General features: G+C 37.8%; 2 protein-coding genes across 3 annotated transcripts in view; one reads left to right on the top strand and one right to left on the bottom strand.

Annotated features, from left to right (window-relative positions):
* The window catches only part of TCEAL6 (transcription elongation factor A like 6), a 444729-nt gene that overhangs the window by 319735 nt on the left and 106493 nt on the right, over nt 1-18501 (top strand). The gene's annotated exons all lie outside the window — the stretch shown is intronic.
* ZMAT1 (zinc finger matrin-type 1) overlaps nt 11967-18501 on the bottom strand; it is a 69208-nt gene continuing 62673 nt past the window's right edge. For both annotated transcript variants that reach the window (XM_060183261.1, XM_060183260.1), the window contains 2 exons: nt 16168-16267; nt 11967-14606 (listed from right to left, as the gene is read on the bottom strand). In XM_060183261.1, coding sequence (XP_060039244.1) covers nt 13295-14606; nt 16168-16267 — 1412 coding nt within the window. In that variant the 3' untranslated portion in view covers nt 11967-13294. The remainder of the gene's footprint in view (nt 14607-16167; nt 16268-18501) is intronic.

The raw sequence follows: 18501 nt of genomic DNA, 5'->3' as shown, positions 1-18501 counted from the left end.
TTCTTAAAGCAAATCTTATTAGGCAGAAATTTTAAAAACATTGCAGAGAAGGTAGGTGATTTTCTTCTTGTAGTTTTTTTTTTTTACTTTTTACTATTTTTATTTATTAAATGGAAACACTGACAAGAACACATTGGAGCACATTCTCTTGAAAAATATTATAAAATGTACTCTATATTTTATTAATTTATTTACAAAATAAAAATATTGCCAAGTCTACAGGATAAGAGGGATACAAAGCCATACAATTCCCACCACCAGAGTTCTGCATCCCATCCCTTCCCTTGAAAGCTTTCCTATTCTTTAGTCCTCTGGGATCATGGACTCACTCACCACTTTTTCCTAGTTTATCAGGAGAACAATATAAAAAGACTTCTATTACATAGCCATACTTTGGGAATACCCAGAGGGCATATTTTATCCTGAGTCACCACCAGTGTGCCTCTGATGTCAAAATAGCGTTTCCCTGCTGCTGTTCCAGTCTCTGAAGGGCAACAGCAATGGAGACTCACAGTTGAAAATTTGTGAGTTTAACACAACTTTCTCCTCCCTTCAACAGTCATTTTGTTGGTAAAATTCAAACTGGAAGTGGTATTTCTGCTAGCACACTCCTGGATTTGCACTAGCTGATCCTGAATACAGCCTTTCAGTACCAGGAATCTCTGCCTCAGCCACTTTCTGTCCATGAGCCACACATTTGTACTCATTCGTGGCATAATTTTTTTTTCTTCCTGGGTTATTGCTGGGGCTTGGACAGCAATCCACTGCTCCTGGAGGCTATTTTCCCCCTTTTTGTTGTCTTTGTTGTTTTATCATTGTTGTTGTTGCTGTCATTGTTGGATAGGACAGAGAGAAATCAAGAGAGGACAGGAAGACAGAGAGGGGGAGAGAAAGACAGAAACCTGAGACCTGCTTCATCACTCTTGAAGCGACCCCCTGCAGGTGGGGATCACAGGCTTGAATCAGGATCAAGTGCCATGTGTGCTTCATCCACTGCACTACCACCACGCCCCCGTTTTTTGTTTGATGTTTTTTGTTTGTTTCTTTTTTTTTATGTTATCTTGGTCTTGGAGTGTGGACAAAAAAAGTCAGCACTTCAGCCTCATTACTCCAGTGAGACCTTTCCTTTCATAGGATTCTCTACTTCCATTCCAAGTGGTTCAGTTCCTAACAAAGTCCCAAATCCTAGATATAGACCAGGTCCCATGAAATAGGGTATATGTTCACATGAATCCATAAATTAGGGCAAAATATATACCTGAAAGCAAAAGTACACAATAGTCTACAGTGAGTTAGTATGAAGTTCATAATGAAATAGTGTCTAAGTATAATCAGATGCCCTCCTCACCTATTTCATATTATACTTCCCTCACTAATTCCCAAGATATCCTTATCAAAGCAAGGACTGAAAAAGCTGAATAAGGGCAAGAGACTGGCATACTTTAACGATGACTCCTTAGTCACTATCAGGCCATTCCACCAGCTAGGGTCTTAATCGGGAAAGCCTGAGGTTCCCAAACAGACTTGATGGGCCTAGAACTCGAATAAATTCCTCTCTCCATTGTTACTAGTCAACTATATCAGGAACAACACAATAGACCCCTTTGTGGGCACCTATAGGACCTTGCCCTCAACTTGGATCAGCAATGGTGGAGAATGTTCCATCCTCCGAAGGGAGGATAGACAAAATAATCTATGTTCCACCTGAGGAAAATGGGTCCTGAAATTGGGGCAGCTTGAAACATTCCTACTCATGACCACAGAATGTGAGCTCAGATCTACAGGGATGCAAATGTCACATAGGCTCTTAAGCTGAATATTGGCTCCAGATCAGATCAAATCGATGGGGCTTACAGTAATCAATATTTATACACCTTTCCCATATTTGGGAGCTATTCTCTTCCCTGATATAGCTTTCTGGTCTTTTTTCCAACCATGACATCATCTTCCCAAACAATAACTTGGATCCACTTGCATATCAGATGTCAGGCTCAGGGAAAAAAAAAAAAACTAGTATAGTCACGGGCCCTTTGGAATATAACTAAAATAGGCCTACTAGCTATCTACAAAACGGAGACCACCAAACTCTTCATCTGCACTATTCCAGCCTTTATGTTCATGACTATTAGTCAACAAGTTGTTTGGCTTTATATGTTAACTCTCTTTTCAGCCAACAGGTTCCAGATGCTACCATGATGCCAACCAGACTTCCGTGGACAGGTAACCCCACTAATGTGTCCTGGAGCTCTGATTCCCCAGAACTCCACCCCACTATGGAAAGAGAGACAGGCTGGGAGTATGAATCGATTTGTCAATGCCCATGTTCAGCAGGGAAGCAATTACAGAAGCCAGACCTTCCACCTTCTGCATCCCACAATGACCTTGGGTCCATACTCCCAGAGAGTTAAAGAATAGGAAAGCTATCAAGGGAGGGGATGGCATATGGAGTTCTGGTGGTGAGAGTTATGTGGAGTTGTATCCCTCTTATCCTATGGTTTTGTCAGTGTTTACTTTTTATAAATAAAATAAATTAATTAATTAAATATTTTAAAAAGAGAGAGATCCTGGTCTTGTCTTGTTGTGTTCTCAGGTGATCCTTGTTGTTTTTTCTAGTTGATTACCTAAATTTTTTATACTCAATATGTACTTAATATTAATGGTAGTCAGAATGGGTGAAAACACAGGATAGAGCCCGACAAAGACACCCAGTTGAGCACATGCTACCATGCACAAGGATCTAGGTTAAAACCTCCAGTTCCCACCTTAAGGGAGAAGATTTATGAATAGTGAAGCAGTGTGGCAGGTGTCTCATTTGCCCTCCCCACTAAATTTCTCTCTATTCTAACAAGTAAAAAAAAAAGAATTAAAAGGCAAAAATTTATTGCATCAAAATAAAAGACTCTGGGGTGGGTGGATGGGGAGAATACAGATCCAAGAAGGATGACAGAGGACCTAGTGGGGGTTGTATTATTATATGGAAAACTGGGAAATGTTATGCATGTACAAACTATTGTATTTACTGTTGAATGTAAAACATTAATTCCCCAATAAAGAAATTTTAAAAAGAGGCAAAAATTGACCTCCTGAAACTGTGGATTTGTTTTTGTAGGCACCAAACCCCAGTGGTAACCCTGATGAAAATAAAAATAAAGATAACTAAAGCTTTATAAAATTTCTGTTGAAGGGCCTGGGTATAGTTCACCTGGTAGAATAAGAACCCAGATCTCAGCCCCAATCCAAGACAAGGGAACACTGAAAAAAAGAGGAAGCTTCACGAATAGTGAAGTAGTGCTATGGGCCCCCTCCTCTCCTCCTCTCAGTTTTTCATCCTTTATCTAAAAACAAACAAATATATATATGGAATTGAATAAATTCAAAAGGATATATACAAGCCTATGCTCACTGTAGTGCTAAAAATAATTATTAAAAAATATCCAACTAAGGGGCTGGGCAGTAGCACAGTGGGTTAAGCACACATGGCTCAAAGCATACAGAATAGTGTGAGAATTCAGGTTCCAGTCCCTGGGTCCCCACCTCCAGGGAGGTTGCTTAACAAGCGGTCAACCAGGTCTGCAGGTGTCTATCTTTCTCTCCCTCTCTCTGTCTTCTCCTCTTCTCTCATTTTCTCTCTGTCATATCCAACAACAGCAATGACAACAGTGATGGTAATGATGGTAATAACAGCAACAAGGGCAACAAAAATGGGGAAAAAATGGCCTCCAGAAGCAGTGGGTTTGTAGTGCAGGTACTGAGCCCCAGTGATAACCCTGGAGGTTATAATAATAGCAATAATAATGATATCTGAGTCTGGACACCATAAAGTACCTAATCAAGTATTTTCTACTTAAACCTAGACACTCTTTCATCTATTCCTATTTCTCTTCCCTCAATCACTCTAAGTCTAACCTTGTCAGATAACATAATGATTACAAAAACTGGATTAGGACAAGAGACCGACACAATTTAATGATAGCCCTTTTAGTCACTTCCAGGCCACCCTAATATCCATGGCCCTAGTCAGGGAATCTTGAGGTTCCTACATATAAATGGTGGGCCTAGAACTCTAACAGATCCCTCTCTCCAACATTACTGGTCATCTCTATCAGAAGCAATATCATACACCCTCTTATGGGTCTCTACAGGACATTGCCCTCAATGTAGAACAACAGTGGTAGCAATTGCCCCACTCTCCAAAGTCAGGCTGGGTCAACATTTTCTGCTGCTCAAGGAAGACCGGGCCTGAAATGAATGCATCCTAAAATGTTCCTAGCTATGACCATGGAATTTGAGGTTAGACTGAGAAGGATCCAGAGATTGCACCTTTCTAGCTGAAAAAGTTGGCCAAGAACTGTGACGCCATGGTGGTAACAACTTTTTAAAGCATTCTTCTGAAAGAAATGAAGGAGTATATTTATTGCTATAAAATGACTCATTTGCTGGAGTCTTCAATCCAGGGAAGCCTGGCCAGCATCCTGATGGCATCTGGAACCTGGTCACTGAAAAGAGAGTTAACATACGAAGCCAAACAAATTGTTGAGCAATCATGGACCCAAAGCTTGGAATAGTGGAGAGGAAGTGTTAGGGAGGTACTCACTGCAAACTCTAGTGTACTTCTGCTTTCAGGTATATATTTTGTAGTAGTTTATAGATACGTGTGAACAAATGCTCTCTCTCACAGAAACTGGTGTATATCTAGGTTTTGGGACTTTGTTAGAAAGTGAACCACCAGCGGGGAAGCAATTACAGAAGCCAGACCTTCTACCTTCTGCAACCCACAATGACCCTGGGCCCATGCTCCCAGAGGGATAGAGAATGGGAAAGCTATCAGGGGAGGGGGTGGGAAATGGAGATTGGGTGGTGGGAATTGTATGGAATTGTACCCCTCCTACCCTATGGTTTTGTTAATTAATCCTTTCTTAAATAACAAATAAAAAAAATATTAAAAAAAAGAAAGTGAACCACCTGCGATGAAATTAGAGTATACTATGAAAGGAAAGGTCTCACCCGAGTAATGAAGCTGAAGGGTTGTCATTCCACACGTGAAGTCTCTGGACACAGTCTGAAGTGAAGCATGTTGAGGTGGCAATCGTTGAGTTGGTTAGGTTGTGATAGGCGGATGCAATATTATTTGCTATGGATTGGGAGAGGCATACGGGAAAGTGGGCCCTATCCAATGGTTCCAGGACTGGGGGAAGTAGGGGCTCTATAGTGGAGATATGAGGTTCCTGCTGTCTTAGGGTTCAAAAAGACAATTGATAGTTAATGTTATCATCACCAATGTGTCCTGGAGCTCAGCTTCCCCAGAGACACACCCTACTAGGGAAAGAGAGAGGCAGACTGGGAGTATGGACTGACCAGTCAACGCCCATGTTCAGCGGGGAAGCAATTACAGAAGCCAGACCTTCTACCTTCTGCAACCCACAATGACCCTGGGTCCATGCTCCCAGAGGGATGGAAGCTATCAGGGGAGGGGGTGGGATATGGAGATTGGGTGGTGGGAATTGTGTGGAGTTGTACCCCTCCTACCCTATGGTTTTGTTAATTAATCCTTTCTTAAATTAAAAAAATGACTCATTTGCTTGGTTACTCAGTAACTGTTCTTGGCCAACTTTTTCTGATGCATAAAAATGAAACAACTAGCAGGAGGGCAGGGAAAATTGAAACAAACAAAATGGTTATTTTTATTTATTTTGGTATGGAAATCCAATGCCAGATCTAACTTTTAAACAGATTCTTATGTGTATAATACCATATTTCTAACTATAAGTTCAGTGTTGCACATTAGCTTTCTAGAACTTATTCATCTTCCATAACTAGAATTTTATAAATATCTATTAGAAACCCCCTATTTCCCTTTCCTTCACACCCCTGATAACCCCATTTTATTTTTTTCCAATAAAATTGACTATTTTAGGTACTTCATATAAATGTAATAATGCAGCATTATCCTTGGCTTAGCAAAATATCCTAAAAATATGTTAAAATATTTTTATCACTACCGTGGCATCATTACTCTGGGCTGATTTTTTGTACTTAAAAAAATAATATTAATGGTGACTTGGAAGCAGCGGCTGGCGTGAGCTACAACAAGCTGAGTAGCTTGTGACCTGGGGTTCTCTGGATAGGATAGGCTACTGGGCCGTCAGCAGGAAGGTGAATAAGGGGTCCTGAGGGTGACACCACTCTTGGGTTAGAAAATGGAGGTGAGGGGGAAAAAGAAAGGTATATCTTTTGATTATTTCTGAAGCTCACCCCTATCTCCCCCACCCCAGAACCAGCCACCAGGGGCTGGACAGGCTCCTAGCAGGCTCCCCACTGAGCTATTTTCTTTAGCAGGATTCCGGGCTCACCAAGGGTGTCATTCCAAGCCTTTTCCTTTTTTTATTTTTTAAAGTGGCTGGAGCTCTATTTGAGTGACAAAATACCTGAGCAATCAGAGCTTTACCCCTGCCTGGGAAAGACTACCTGGAAGTTTTTTGTTTGGCGGGGGGGGGGGGGGGGGGGGTACTTCTTATAATTGGCTGTCCTTGCTCAGGCTGCCTACAGCCAATCTGGAGTGGTCCAATAAATCCTTGAAAGATAACCTATGTTGAATTTTATGGGTGCTCTTTAAATAAAATAAAGGTAATGACTTTATTTATTTGTGTGTGTGTGTGTGTGTGTGTGTGTGTGTACACCAGAACATCATTCTCATACAGGTAGTGCCACGGATGTAACTTGGGACTCCATGCTTGAGATTCTAATACTTTTTCTGTTGCAACACCTCTATGAAAGTTATTCTCTTTATTTTTACTGTTTAAGTGCTATGAAATTTGTGTTGAATATTTATGTCATGGTTAAAATTGGAAAAAATATATATGAAGAACTCTCAGCTTTTTAATTTATTCTGATCTGATAATATCTGACTTCAACACTGAATAGGATGCTTGTCAAAAATGTGAGAAAAAAGAGATTAAAGAATATCAAATTGAGTGTTTTTTGAGGTTTTTCCAAAACTCTGCATGCTTAAGAGCACTTGTTCATTGTAACTACCCATTCACTAATGCCGAAGAGCATGTTCTCTAATAGTAATATCAGTCTTTGTTACCTGGAAAAAAATATTTGGGAACTAGAATAATTTAACTATTGTGGGTATTATACCTTTCTCTCTCCCTCTCTCTGTCTCTCTCTCTTTGTGTCTCTCTATATCTCTCTCTCTCACACACACACAGACACACACATAAATGTGCTTTAAGTCAGTCCTCAAAAGTGATGCTTTACTTAATATACATTCCTCACTTTCCTAATTGTACTCAGATTTTCATTAGTGCATCTCCTCCCTCTCACAATCATTTATTTTTAGGAAGGGGCTTTGGCCACTTACTCTAAGGATGGGCCTAGAGATGGTCTAATCTAGTTCCACATTCCATCTTATGCCCCTTGACACAGCAATTGATTCAAGCTTAGTCCTGAATGTTTACACCTTTGAATCACTGAATCAACTAAATATGAAGCCTTCTCTACCTCTGGACGCCCAGTTATATAATCTGATCTATAAACAAAACATGTACTTCTGTTACTTAAAATTGTGTTATTTCTGGCTTTATGTACTTTTAAAGATTACAGGTGAATATAAGTTGATATTCAACTTTCACTGTCATGTCAGCACGATTCCAACACTCCTGAGAGCCTCATTTTATTCTTTTTTTTTCCAGATACAGGATGAAAGAAAAGAGGGGAGACACTGTAGCGCCATTCCATTATTCATGAACAATCCCCTGTGTATGGATTCCCATGTGTTGACTGGGGGCCCAAATTCAGATCCTCATGTATGATAAAGTGTGTTATCTACCAAGTGAATGATCTCCTGACCCCTCCCCCGAATTTTATTTATTTATTTATTTAAAATATTTTATTCCCTTCTGTTGCCCTTATTTTATTGTTGTAATTATTATTGTTGTTGTTGTTGATGTTGTCACTGTTGGATAGGACAGAGAGAAATGGAGAGAGGAAGGGAAGGCAGAGGGGAGGAGAGAAAGATAGATAACCTGCAGACCTGCTCCACCGCCTGTGAAGCTACTCCCCTGCAGGTTGGGAGCCAGGGCTGGACCGGGATCCTTAAGCCAGTCCTTGTGCTTTGCGCCACCTGCACTTAACCCACTGCATTACTGCCTGACACCCCGAATTTTATTTCTTAAATTCATTTCCTTTCAAGAATATTTAGTGATCTTCTTTACTTCAAATAATTATTGTTTTCCATGGTATTAACACAAACCATCTTTCATTTATACTGGTTTCCCTTAATTATTTAATTAAATATGTTATCTCCAAATTGAGCTACATATAGTTAGGACTTTAACCTATGAATATAGAGGAACTCTGTTAATTGCATGACAAGGATCAAATGCTAATATAGCATTGTTATGAGAGACAAAAGAGCAAAGACAGAATCAATGACATGGGACAAGTAGAAAAATGACCAGGGATTTGATAATGCAACATTTATCTATGATAAATGGAGAATTGACCACAAGAACTGAATGTTTTCTTTTTTTTTTTTCTTCTCCAGTGTTATCGCTAGGACTCATTGCCTGTGCTATGAATCCACCACTCCTGGAGGTCATTTTTTTATTTGTTTACTATTGGATAGAGACAGAGAGGGGGGAGATAGAGAGGGAGAGAGACAGAGAGACACCTGCAGCCCTGCCTCACCACTCGTGAAGCATTTCCCCTGCATGTGGGGACTAGGGGCTTGTGCACTGTAATGTGTGCTCTTAACTAGTTTCTTTTTTCCTATTTTTGTTGCCCTTGTTATTATTATTTTTGCCATTTTTGTTATTGTATAGGACATAGAGAAATTGAGAGAGGAACGGAAGACAGAGAAGGGGAGAGAAAGACCTGCTTCACTGCTGGTGAAATGACCCCCCCCTCCCCGCAAATGAGGAACTGTGGGTAGGAAGTCAATCACTTTTCCAAACACCTCATTTACACCTTAGCAATCTGAGCTTTTTCAGTTCTCTATATAGACTTTTAAGAGACATTGACTGAATTTTTTCATGGTCCTGTCTTTTGTACTTTGCATTCTGCTTTGTATACACTAGATGTTTGAATGAAATGAATGAAAGGTTGCTATACTTTAAAACATTTATCTTTTTTTTCTAAGAGTAAACCATTTCTGGGGTCTGAGAACTGATTTTGAGCTCATGCTCAAAAATAATTTAGAAGGAATTTGTAAAAGGGAGGTCAAAGCTTGCCTCTGACTTGATGAACCTTCAGAGGGGCATTATGGAGCTCCTGACCTTTGTATCATGACAAGTTTTATAGACTGTTTGAATGAAGAGATGAATTAAATATGAGTATCAAGTTAAAATTCTGGAAGTTAACTCACCTACTCAGTAGGGAGAAGCAATCAGAAGGGAAAGCCTGGTAGTTCTGAAATACTTAAGGGCTTTGTTCACCATAGCACTCTGATATTTTGATTATTTTTAATATTTTTATTTTTTTTGGATAGAGACAGGGAGAATTGAGAGGGAAAGGGGAGATGGGAGAGATACTTACATAACTGCTTTACAGATCATGAAGCTTCCCTCTCTGAAGGTAGGGACTGGGAGTTTGAACTTGGGTCCTTACGAATTGTAACATACATGCTATGCAGGATGCATGGCCACTCAGTCCTGTCTTAATAATGTGGTACAGAATTTTGCACAAACACTAATTTAGATAACTTTTTCAATATTTCAGTTGTTCTGAAACCCACTTTCCCATAATCAGGAAATGGATGTTCAAATTAGAGTAGTGGCAGTAAAGATGAATACGATAAGAACACAACTGACATTAAGATGAATGTGTTAGTAACATGATCAAGGATTGTTTATAGTATAATGCCAGAGTTAAAAGGTGCTCAGAAAGAGTTTTTGGTTTGATCAACTGAAGGTTTTCCAGAAATGGAGGGAATTACAAGATGGATGGTTGACATTGGCCAAAGCAGTTGGGGACCAGGGGCTTGAACCTGGGTCCTTGTGCATTGTAATTGAGCACTTAACCAGGTGTGCCATTGCCTGACCCCCACAATTTTTTCCCTCCCTCCCTCTCTCCCCTTCTCTTTTAATACCACAGCACTGCTAATCTCTGGATTCTGGAGGTTCTGGGGATTAAACCTGAAACCTTTGCTGCCTTAGGCATGAAGGTCTTTCTGCTTAACTACTATACTATCTCCCCTAAACCAATTCTTAATTAAAAAAAGTATTTTTTTCACATGTGACATCTTATATAATCCTTCAAATGTTTTGTTCTGTCTTTCACAGCCAGATGCAGGTCCTAAGATACTATTTAATTTCATGTTCACAGATTCATCACTCAATACTGGAAACAGAGATCATTTTGAATGCTGCAAAAAATTTGCTATCTTAATTTATACACTTACCTACAAGTGCTCTGAAGAAGTAGCTTAGAATAAATGCACCAGAGTTGGCAACTAGGTCCTTCTCTCTGTCTTCAACTAGAAAATTATTATTTCTGATCAAAAATAAGTTTGTTTTATGGTGGAGTTGAAATAAAGTTTACTTTTGGCAAAAATGTTTATCTCCCACCAAATTTTCAAAAGCACTTTTTAGACTAAGTCACTGGTATGTTCTCTAAGAATGTAGTCAACACCATAACCTTTACCTCCTACTGCCACACACCACCTAATTAAAATACCTTCAATGTTTAATCCTTGTATACATTACACAATAATGATTAAAATAATGTGTGGAAAATTTTATCAGATTATTGATTTATTCATATTATTTTGAAAAGCTCAAAGCCATTTAATATCTTAGTGAATTCTCTTAAAACATGCAGTTTTGAATCCTTAACTTTAGTTTTAAATACAAAACACTCTTATTTACACAAAGGGATTTATCAACTCTGAAAATTACTTTGCTCAATTGAACTGTCTTTCACATACTCTGGAACTAATTATTTTTAGCAGGCTCACAAAAGAGAAGTTCGATCACTACCCCTTTTTTGTTTTTGCCACTAGATTTATTGCTGGAGCTTGGTGCCTCCACAGTTCCCAGTGACCTTTTTTTTCTCTTTTTGATAGAGGATAAAAGACTGAGACATAGAATGGTGAGGGTGAGCAAAACAAAGAGAAGGAGACATCTGCAGCACTGTTTCAACACATATAAGACTTCCTCCCCACAGGGTGAGAAAGGGACCTTGAACCGAGGTCCTCTTACATGGTAATATGTGTGTTCTACCAGGTTGTCTACCACTGCACACCCTTTATTTTGTTTATTTGTTTCTAATTAACTACTTACTTGCTCTATTCTGTTTCTTTTTTCCTTATTCCTTCCATCATATATATTATAATATAGTATTATATTCTGAGTAATTCCCCTAATATATTAGGGTCACATGGGATAATTACTCAGAATTTTCAGTCCTTTCCCACATGTACAAGAGATTTATTGTTTCAAAATTTCCCTTTTTTTCTCTTAGAAAATACATTTATTCAATTTTTTGATAGTATAAACACATCAAGGGAACACAATGACCCATTTTTCTTATTCCTGATGATTATATGTTGCATTCTGATAGGATGAATTTCCAAGACTATATTTTATAGTGCAACTAAGAATCCTAGCATTTGGATTCTCGGGAGATTACTCTTCCTATTGTAACATAATAATGCTCAAATGAATTCAGGAGATACTTAATATAAAAATGGGAACACAGGAGTTAAAAAAAATACACATGGAACAATTTCAAGGTAATGTACCCTTACAGACCTCTTCAGTTTAAAGTGCTACTATCTTAATTTTCTCACTTAACACTAAGATCACTTGTGAATATCAGCTTCTACTAAGAAAGATGCAGAAAAATGAAATTATTACTAATTTACAGTAAAATCTCCCTAGAGGTGCTAACTATTTGACTTTTCCTTCCCCTCCTAAAATAAAACCATCTTTGGAAGGGAAATAATCATTTACAGAAACAAATAATTACAAATTAAAACACTTTAATATAAACATTTCCAGAATATAGACTGATTTTGCATCAGTATTTTTGAGAACTTTTACAAACAATATATCATTTAGATTTATTATATACTGTTTCATTTTTCATTTCTGAGCTAGGAAATACAAAAATACCCTGCAAATTAGACTTAACAATGATCCCCGAAGTCAGTTTGACATTTTTTTAGAGAAAAGTCAAGACACATAAACAATCACGCAACAACAATACAATACCAGTAACACAAACCCAAACAATGAATACAATTGAAAATGTCTAGTAATAAGTCTCTCTTTTAAAAATATATTATCTCCCGTTGGTAAATAACTCACAGCCACAAAAATTTATGAACAGAGGTAGAGACAAACAACCTTGCTAAGAGAAACTGCACTACACGTAAAAAGCTTATTTTTCTTTAGCTTTTTAAAAATAAAATGAGGAACAGTAATTTGAGGAAAAAAGCATATAGAATACTCTCACTTCACCTGGCTTTTGTTAAAATTAAAGTAACTTAGGAAAATTCAAGTAACATGAACTTGATGAAAACGAACTCTTCTTGGCATATTGCCCCCAAGTAAAAGACTCTGGGGTGGGTGGGTGGGGAGAATACAGGTCCATGAAGGATGATAAATGACATAGTGGGGGTTGTATTGTTAAATGGGAAACTGGGGAATGTTATGCATGTACAAACTGTTGAATGTAAAACATTAATTCCCCAATAAAGAAATAAATTTTTTAAAAAAAGAAAACGAACTATTCAACTTACTTCTTCAGTTCATACTTCAGGAATTTGTTAAAAAAACTAGAAAGTTCAAATTTCTAGACAGTTTTATCTTATGTTCTTGTTATGTTTTTATGTTCTTCACAGACTAGATTTAAGTTTTCTTCCCTTAAATTCAATTTCCATCTTTACATATAAGCTTTAACTGACACCTGCTACTTCATCAAATGCTCTTGTTTTTGTCTAGATCAATTTTACCTGATTTCATCAGCTCATCCTCAAGTAAACAAAACTTAAAGTTCACATTAATATTAATAGAACAGGCTCATCCTAAAGCACTGACAGTTCAGTCTTCTACAGTTTTTTTCTCACTTATGCTCTTATTGTATTTTTATGTTCTTTCTCAGAGGGCAAGTTTAAGTTTGTTTCTCCCTTTAATTCAGTTTCAAGTCTTACACAAAGAATTAAGCTTTCCTAGACTGATACTGTATATTTCCACTTCTCCTTTTCTTTACTGATTGTCTATATCTTTGTCTAACTCCGTATTTTAGGCCCATTTCTTCAATTTACCTTCAGGTAAATAAAACCTAAAGTTTAAAATCCAAGAATGGATTCATCCCAAAGCATTTCTTCTTCTGTTTTTTCTTCAACAGATTTCTTTTTATCCTTCCTGTGTTTACGCTCTTTCTCTGAGGGCATGCCATGTCTTTTCTTCTTTCTATGATGCTTAAGTTTTTCTGAACTGACTCTGACTTTATCTTCTTCTTTATCCCCCTGTTGGATGTTCTTGTCTTTGTTGAGATCCATATTCTCATACTTTTCTCTTTTGTGCTTCGATTGTCGCTTCTCTGCCTTTTCTTTGCCTTCTTTTAGGTATTTTTTCCTTTTCTCATGTCTCCTTTTATGACCTGTTTGATGGTCCATGGTATAGTTCTCTAAAGAGAGATGCCGATAAACTTCAGATTCTACACTGTATAAGGCAGAGTTATTTTCTTGCTGATTAAGGCTCAGTGGTACTGGTTTTTCTGGGATATAGTCTCTGGTGGGTTGAGAGTAGGTCATAGGATCTAGTCTCTGATTGTCGTCTTCTGTTGTTAAACACTGAGGAAACTGGTTTCCCTCTGTTTGTGAAATACTATACGAACCTTGATAAGTCTGGAAACTGTCAACTGCTAGTCTTGGTTCAATTATCCTATGTTGCGGTCTGGAATTAACTACTCTGTATGTATGGGTTTCTACAGGACTACCACTTATCTTTCTGAAACAAGTCTTTGGTTTTAGTCCTCTAGCTTTCTGTACTTTGATGTAATCTTCTAGTTCATCTTGAAAAGAGTCATATGACTTCTTTGGATAAGCTGTCACACACTGAGGTAACTGTCTTTCCACATTTGTTGAAATAGTGTATGGTCGGTAGGTCTGAGAAATCTCAGGTGAATATCTGTGCTTAAGTGTTCTGTGTCGGGGTCCAGAAGTGACTTCTCTATATCTACGCATTTCCATAGAGCCCTCTTCTGTCTTTCTGAAGCAAGTTTTTGGATCTAGTCCTCTGGCTTTCTGCACTTTGATGTAATCTTCTAGCTCATCTTGGAAAGAATCATATGTCTTCTTTGAATAAGCTGGTAAAAAATGAGGTAAAATTTTTTTTACTGTTTGTGAACTGTTATATGGCCCTATGTAACGGTGAAAAGTTTCACATGGGAATTTTTGTTCAGACATTCCATGTCTGAATCTGGAATTAGCCATGCCTCTGTATCTGTGACTTTCTAAAGCACTCTCTTCCATCTTTCTAAAACTCTTGGGCTCTGAGTCTCTGTTTTGCTGCACTCTGGTGTAGACTGCACATTCATCCTGGCTAGAGTCTTGTATCTTCCTTGAATTCTTTACTAGATTGATGACAGCAGTTTCTCTGCAAAGAAGACCATATAGAAGTTGTGGTTATTATTGTATTCTGAGTATTTACTTTTTAAATAATTAGTATTTTTAAAATTTTTATTTATAAAAAGAAAACACTGACTAAACCATAGTATAAGAGGGATACAACTCCACACAATTCCCACTACCAGAACTCTGTATTCCATCCCCTCCCCTGATAACTTTCCTATTCTTTAATCCTCTGGGAGTATGGACCTAAGGTCACTGTGGAAGGCAGAAGGTGGAAGGTCTGGCTTCTGTAATTGCTTCCCCACTGAACATGGGTGTTGACAGGTCGATCCCTACTCCCAGCCTGTCTCTCTCTCTTTCCCTAGTAGGGAAAGGCTCTGGGGAATCGGAGCTCCAGGACACATTGGTGGGGTTGTCTGTCCAGGGATGTCTGGTCAGCATCATGTTAGCATCTGGAACCTGAATAATGAGGGTGAAGGGTTGACATTCTGTGCCTAAAGCCTCTGGGCACAGTCTGATTAGTATTTTTTAAAAGTTCTCCAAAATTCAAACAAAATCTACATTAAAGTAGGAGTCATTAATCATGATTTTTATGCTACAAAGAAGCAGACAGATAGCTTTTAAGGCATGTTACAAGCTTTACATGAAGAAACAATTCAGACTCAGAATGAAAGAGAATATGGCTATAAAGAAGATGACATATCCGGTGACATCATACTTAAATTGTATGGTGCACTAGGATGTCTGTGAACAGAACAATATTCAATTCCCTAAAGATAGAATGATCAAAGTTTAGTTTAGCTACTTTCTTGTACAAATGTAACAGTTATTTATTCTGGAAACTATTCAGATTTAAAGTGACCTAAATGAAGATCAATTAGTAAGTTAGACAAGTTAGAGGCTAAGTATCCAGAATCAACAGTGTAATAAATATTGTTTACTAAATAATGTCACAGAAATACTATAATTTTAAAAGTAATAATTCAAGTATACAAAGTCTAACCTATCTAGTCCCCAACTATCCATTGAAATTACTCCTTGAAATAATACAAAAGAATGTACTAAACATTAGCTGAGCTTCTCGTGTACACCAGGACAGGCATCTTACACACAGTGCAGCTTATTATAATTCCTTTATATTATAGCTATCCAGAATTACACACCTGGTAGAAAGCTAGAATTGATATTCTAAGTCAGGTCTGCCTAACCCCAAGACCTCTATACTCAACCATTAAACCTCATTGGAATGGTAACTGACTCACTAAATCCATGTAACTATACCAACTTTACAGGAATTATTTAAATCCATATGGTGAATTTGAGAATGATCCTTTAGCACCTACTTAATACACCACTGTCTTGTTAGGAGAGGAGGACAGAAGTCAGCTCTGCCAGTACACTATCACAGCTAGAGAGCTTCCTGGTAATGCCACCAGTGTACAATATGCCACCTATATCACTAACTACACACAAGGTCAACTCATAGGGAAACGAATGCTTAGAAATACTGCAAAATGCGTGCTAGAGTATTTGACAGAAACACTCGTCTATAGTTTCACAGAAACATTTTGACATAAAATACTTACTTCATTTGATGTTCACTTCCTTGCATGTGAAGCCGAAACATCGCTAAAGATGTGAAGGTGAGATCACAAATGTAGCAATCATAGTTTCTCTTATGACGTGCTGAAAAAAACAAGAGTTCAAGTTAAGGAGGTAAATACAGAAACACGAGAATCACATAGCATTTTTGAGATCGCATCTACTTGAACTTTCCTAAGGTAAAGATAAGGCTCAAAGCCCTAGCCCACTAGGGAAAGATAGAAATAGGCTGAGTGTATGGATCAACCTGCCAACGTCTATGTCCAGCAGAGAAGCAATTACAGATGCCAGAACTCCCACCTTCTGCAGCCCAAGAAGAACTTTGGTCCATAATCCCAGAGGGGTAAAGGATAGGGGAAGAAGGCCAAAGGGCTCTGAATCCCAATTCTACCAGGACCTGAAGCATTTGTGACCAGAAATCTTGTTTTTATAACACCACAGAAAGGGAAATGAATCCGGAAAACACCAGAGGAAGCCAATCACTGATTCCTTTATCAGAGAGAAGAGGACAAAAGGAAGGACACTCAGAAGTAGTGAAATAGTGATAGGTGTAGTTGTGACTTAGAAAGAAAGTGAAAGCACAGACATAGACAAAATGGGCAAAAATATATAGATATAGATAGTTATAAAGTCAACCCACATTTTGTGACCATGGGAGAACTATTGCAGTTTTCAGTGGAAGGAATGGGAACATTATCTAGTGATGCTCCTATTATCTTATAATTTTGTAAATCAATATTAAATCACAAATACAAATTTTGAAATAAATAAGTAAATTAAACGATAAGGCTCAGAGCATTAAAATGACTTGATCATATTCAGTCAGTAATAGAGGTAGCTTCCCAGAGCCTGTGCTTCTAGATTTAAAGCCCAGAATTTATTACACTACACAATACAATGTCTCCAGTCTTGACTTTTGTTATCTCTCTGTTTATTACTGGTACATGGGAATGTAGCAAAGCATCTCAAATTTTGCATGCCTAAACACTTTTTTGCCACTTAACCTACTCTTTTTCTTTGACTCTATTTCTCAAGCAATAAAAACCTGAAACGTAACAAAATTTAAAGGTAAAAGCAAATTTGTACTTTCTTACCTGCAAATCACTGAAGTATATTAGTTTACCAAAAGTAATTTCCATAGACAGGTTTTAGAAAGGAGAGAGGCTCAGTGAACCCTACTCTCAGGACAAAAGATAAAAACAAAATTCTAAAACAAAAGTGCAAATTAACAATTTTAAAAGTGTCACTAACTGTAGAATATGCACACAAGCAACATCCCTATTTAGTTTCTTATGTAGAAGAAGCAGTAGATAAATTAAATTTTATTTTGCAAATCTCATTATCCCTCTACTTTTTCTTTGATCAAAATAACAAAATTAACAAAGTTAAAAGTCAAACACAAAAACAATGTCATCAGAAGAAAGAAGCAATAAATTGGCAACTGCAGGGATTTTAGGGACACAGATGTCATCTTTTACATAAAACAGCAATTCAGGGGGCCAGATGGTGGCTCACCTGGCTAAGCACACACATTACAGTGCACAAGGACCCAGGTTCAAGCCCCTGGTCCCCACCTGCAGGAGGAAAGCTTTGCGAGTGAAGCAGGGCTGCAGGTGTCTCTCCATCCCTCTCCCTCTTTACCTCCCCTTCCCTCTCAATTTCTCCTGTCTCTATCAAAAAAACATATTTTTTAAAAAACAGCAATTTAGTTAGTTAAAGGATACTAAATTAATCACTACCCTATACTTACTGGTCTTATTTGAGTCAAGATTATCTATAGAAACAGAGTGTTACAAGAAAGATGTTAAAAAAAAGGGGGGGGGTAAAAAAGGGTAAAGAAAGATGTTGACTTTGAACAACCTAGGATTGTACTCACTGACATCTACACTGTTCTAGAACTCAAATAGATTCATTCATCCTATACTCCTGTGTCATCTTAAACTCAGTGTAACAGTTTAATTTTGAGATCCATCCATGCTTGTGTTTATTTTTTTTAATCATTGAGCAATATCCTGGAAACCTATCTTTTCTTCCTGTGCTCTGATTTCATGCTCACTGAGTTACATTCTCATATAATTTGGTTTCCCATATTCCTTAATACCAAAAAGGGTATACAAGATAAAAATATACTTAAAGTAATAGAAGGCAACTCTAAAGTATAAAAATGGAGGAAGAAATTGATAGATTCTGTTCAATCAAAATGATGAGAGAAGAACAGTATAGAAAATTATCGTGGTTCAGGAGGTAGCGCAGTGGATAAAGTGCTAGACTCATAAGCATGAGGTCCTGAGTTCAATTCCCAGCAGCAAATGTACCAC

This window comes from Erinaceus europaeus, chromosome X (assembly GCF_950295315.1).
Source record: "Erinaceus europaeus chromosome X, mEriEur2.1, whole genome shotgun sequence".
NCBI lineage: Eukaryota > Metazoa > Chordata > Mammalia > Eulipotyphla > Erinaceidae > Erinaceus > Erinaceus europaeus.
The sequence above is the reverse complement of the archived record's forward strand: the minus strand, read 5'-3'. Positions and strand labels throughout refer to the sequence as shown.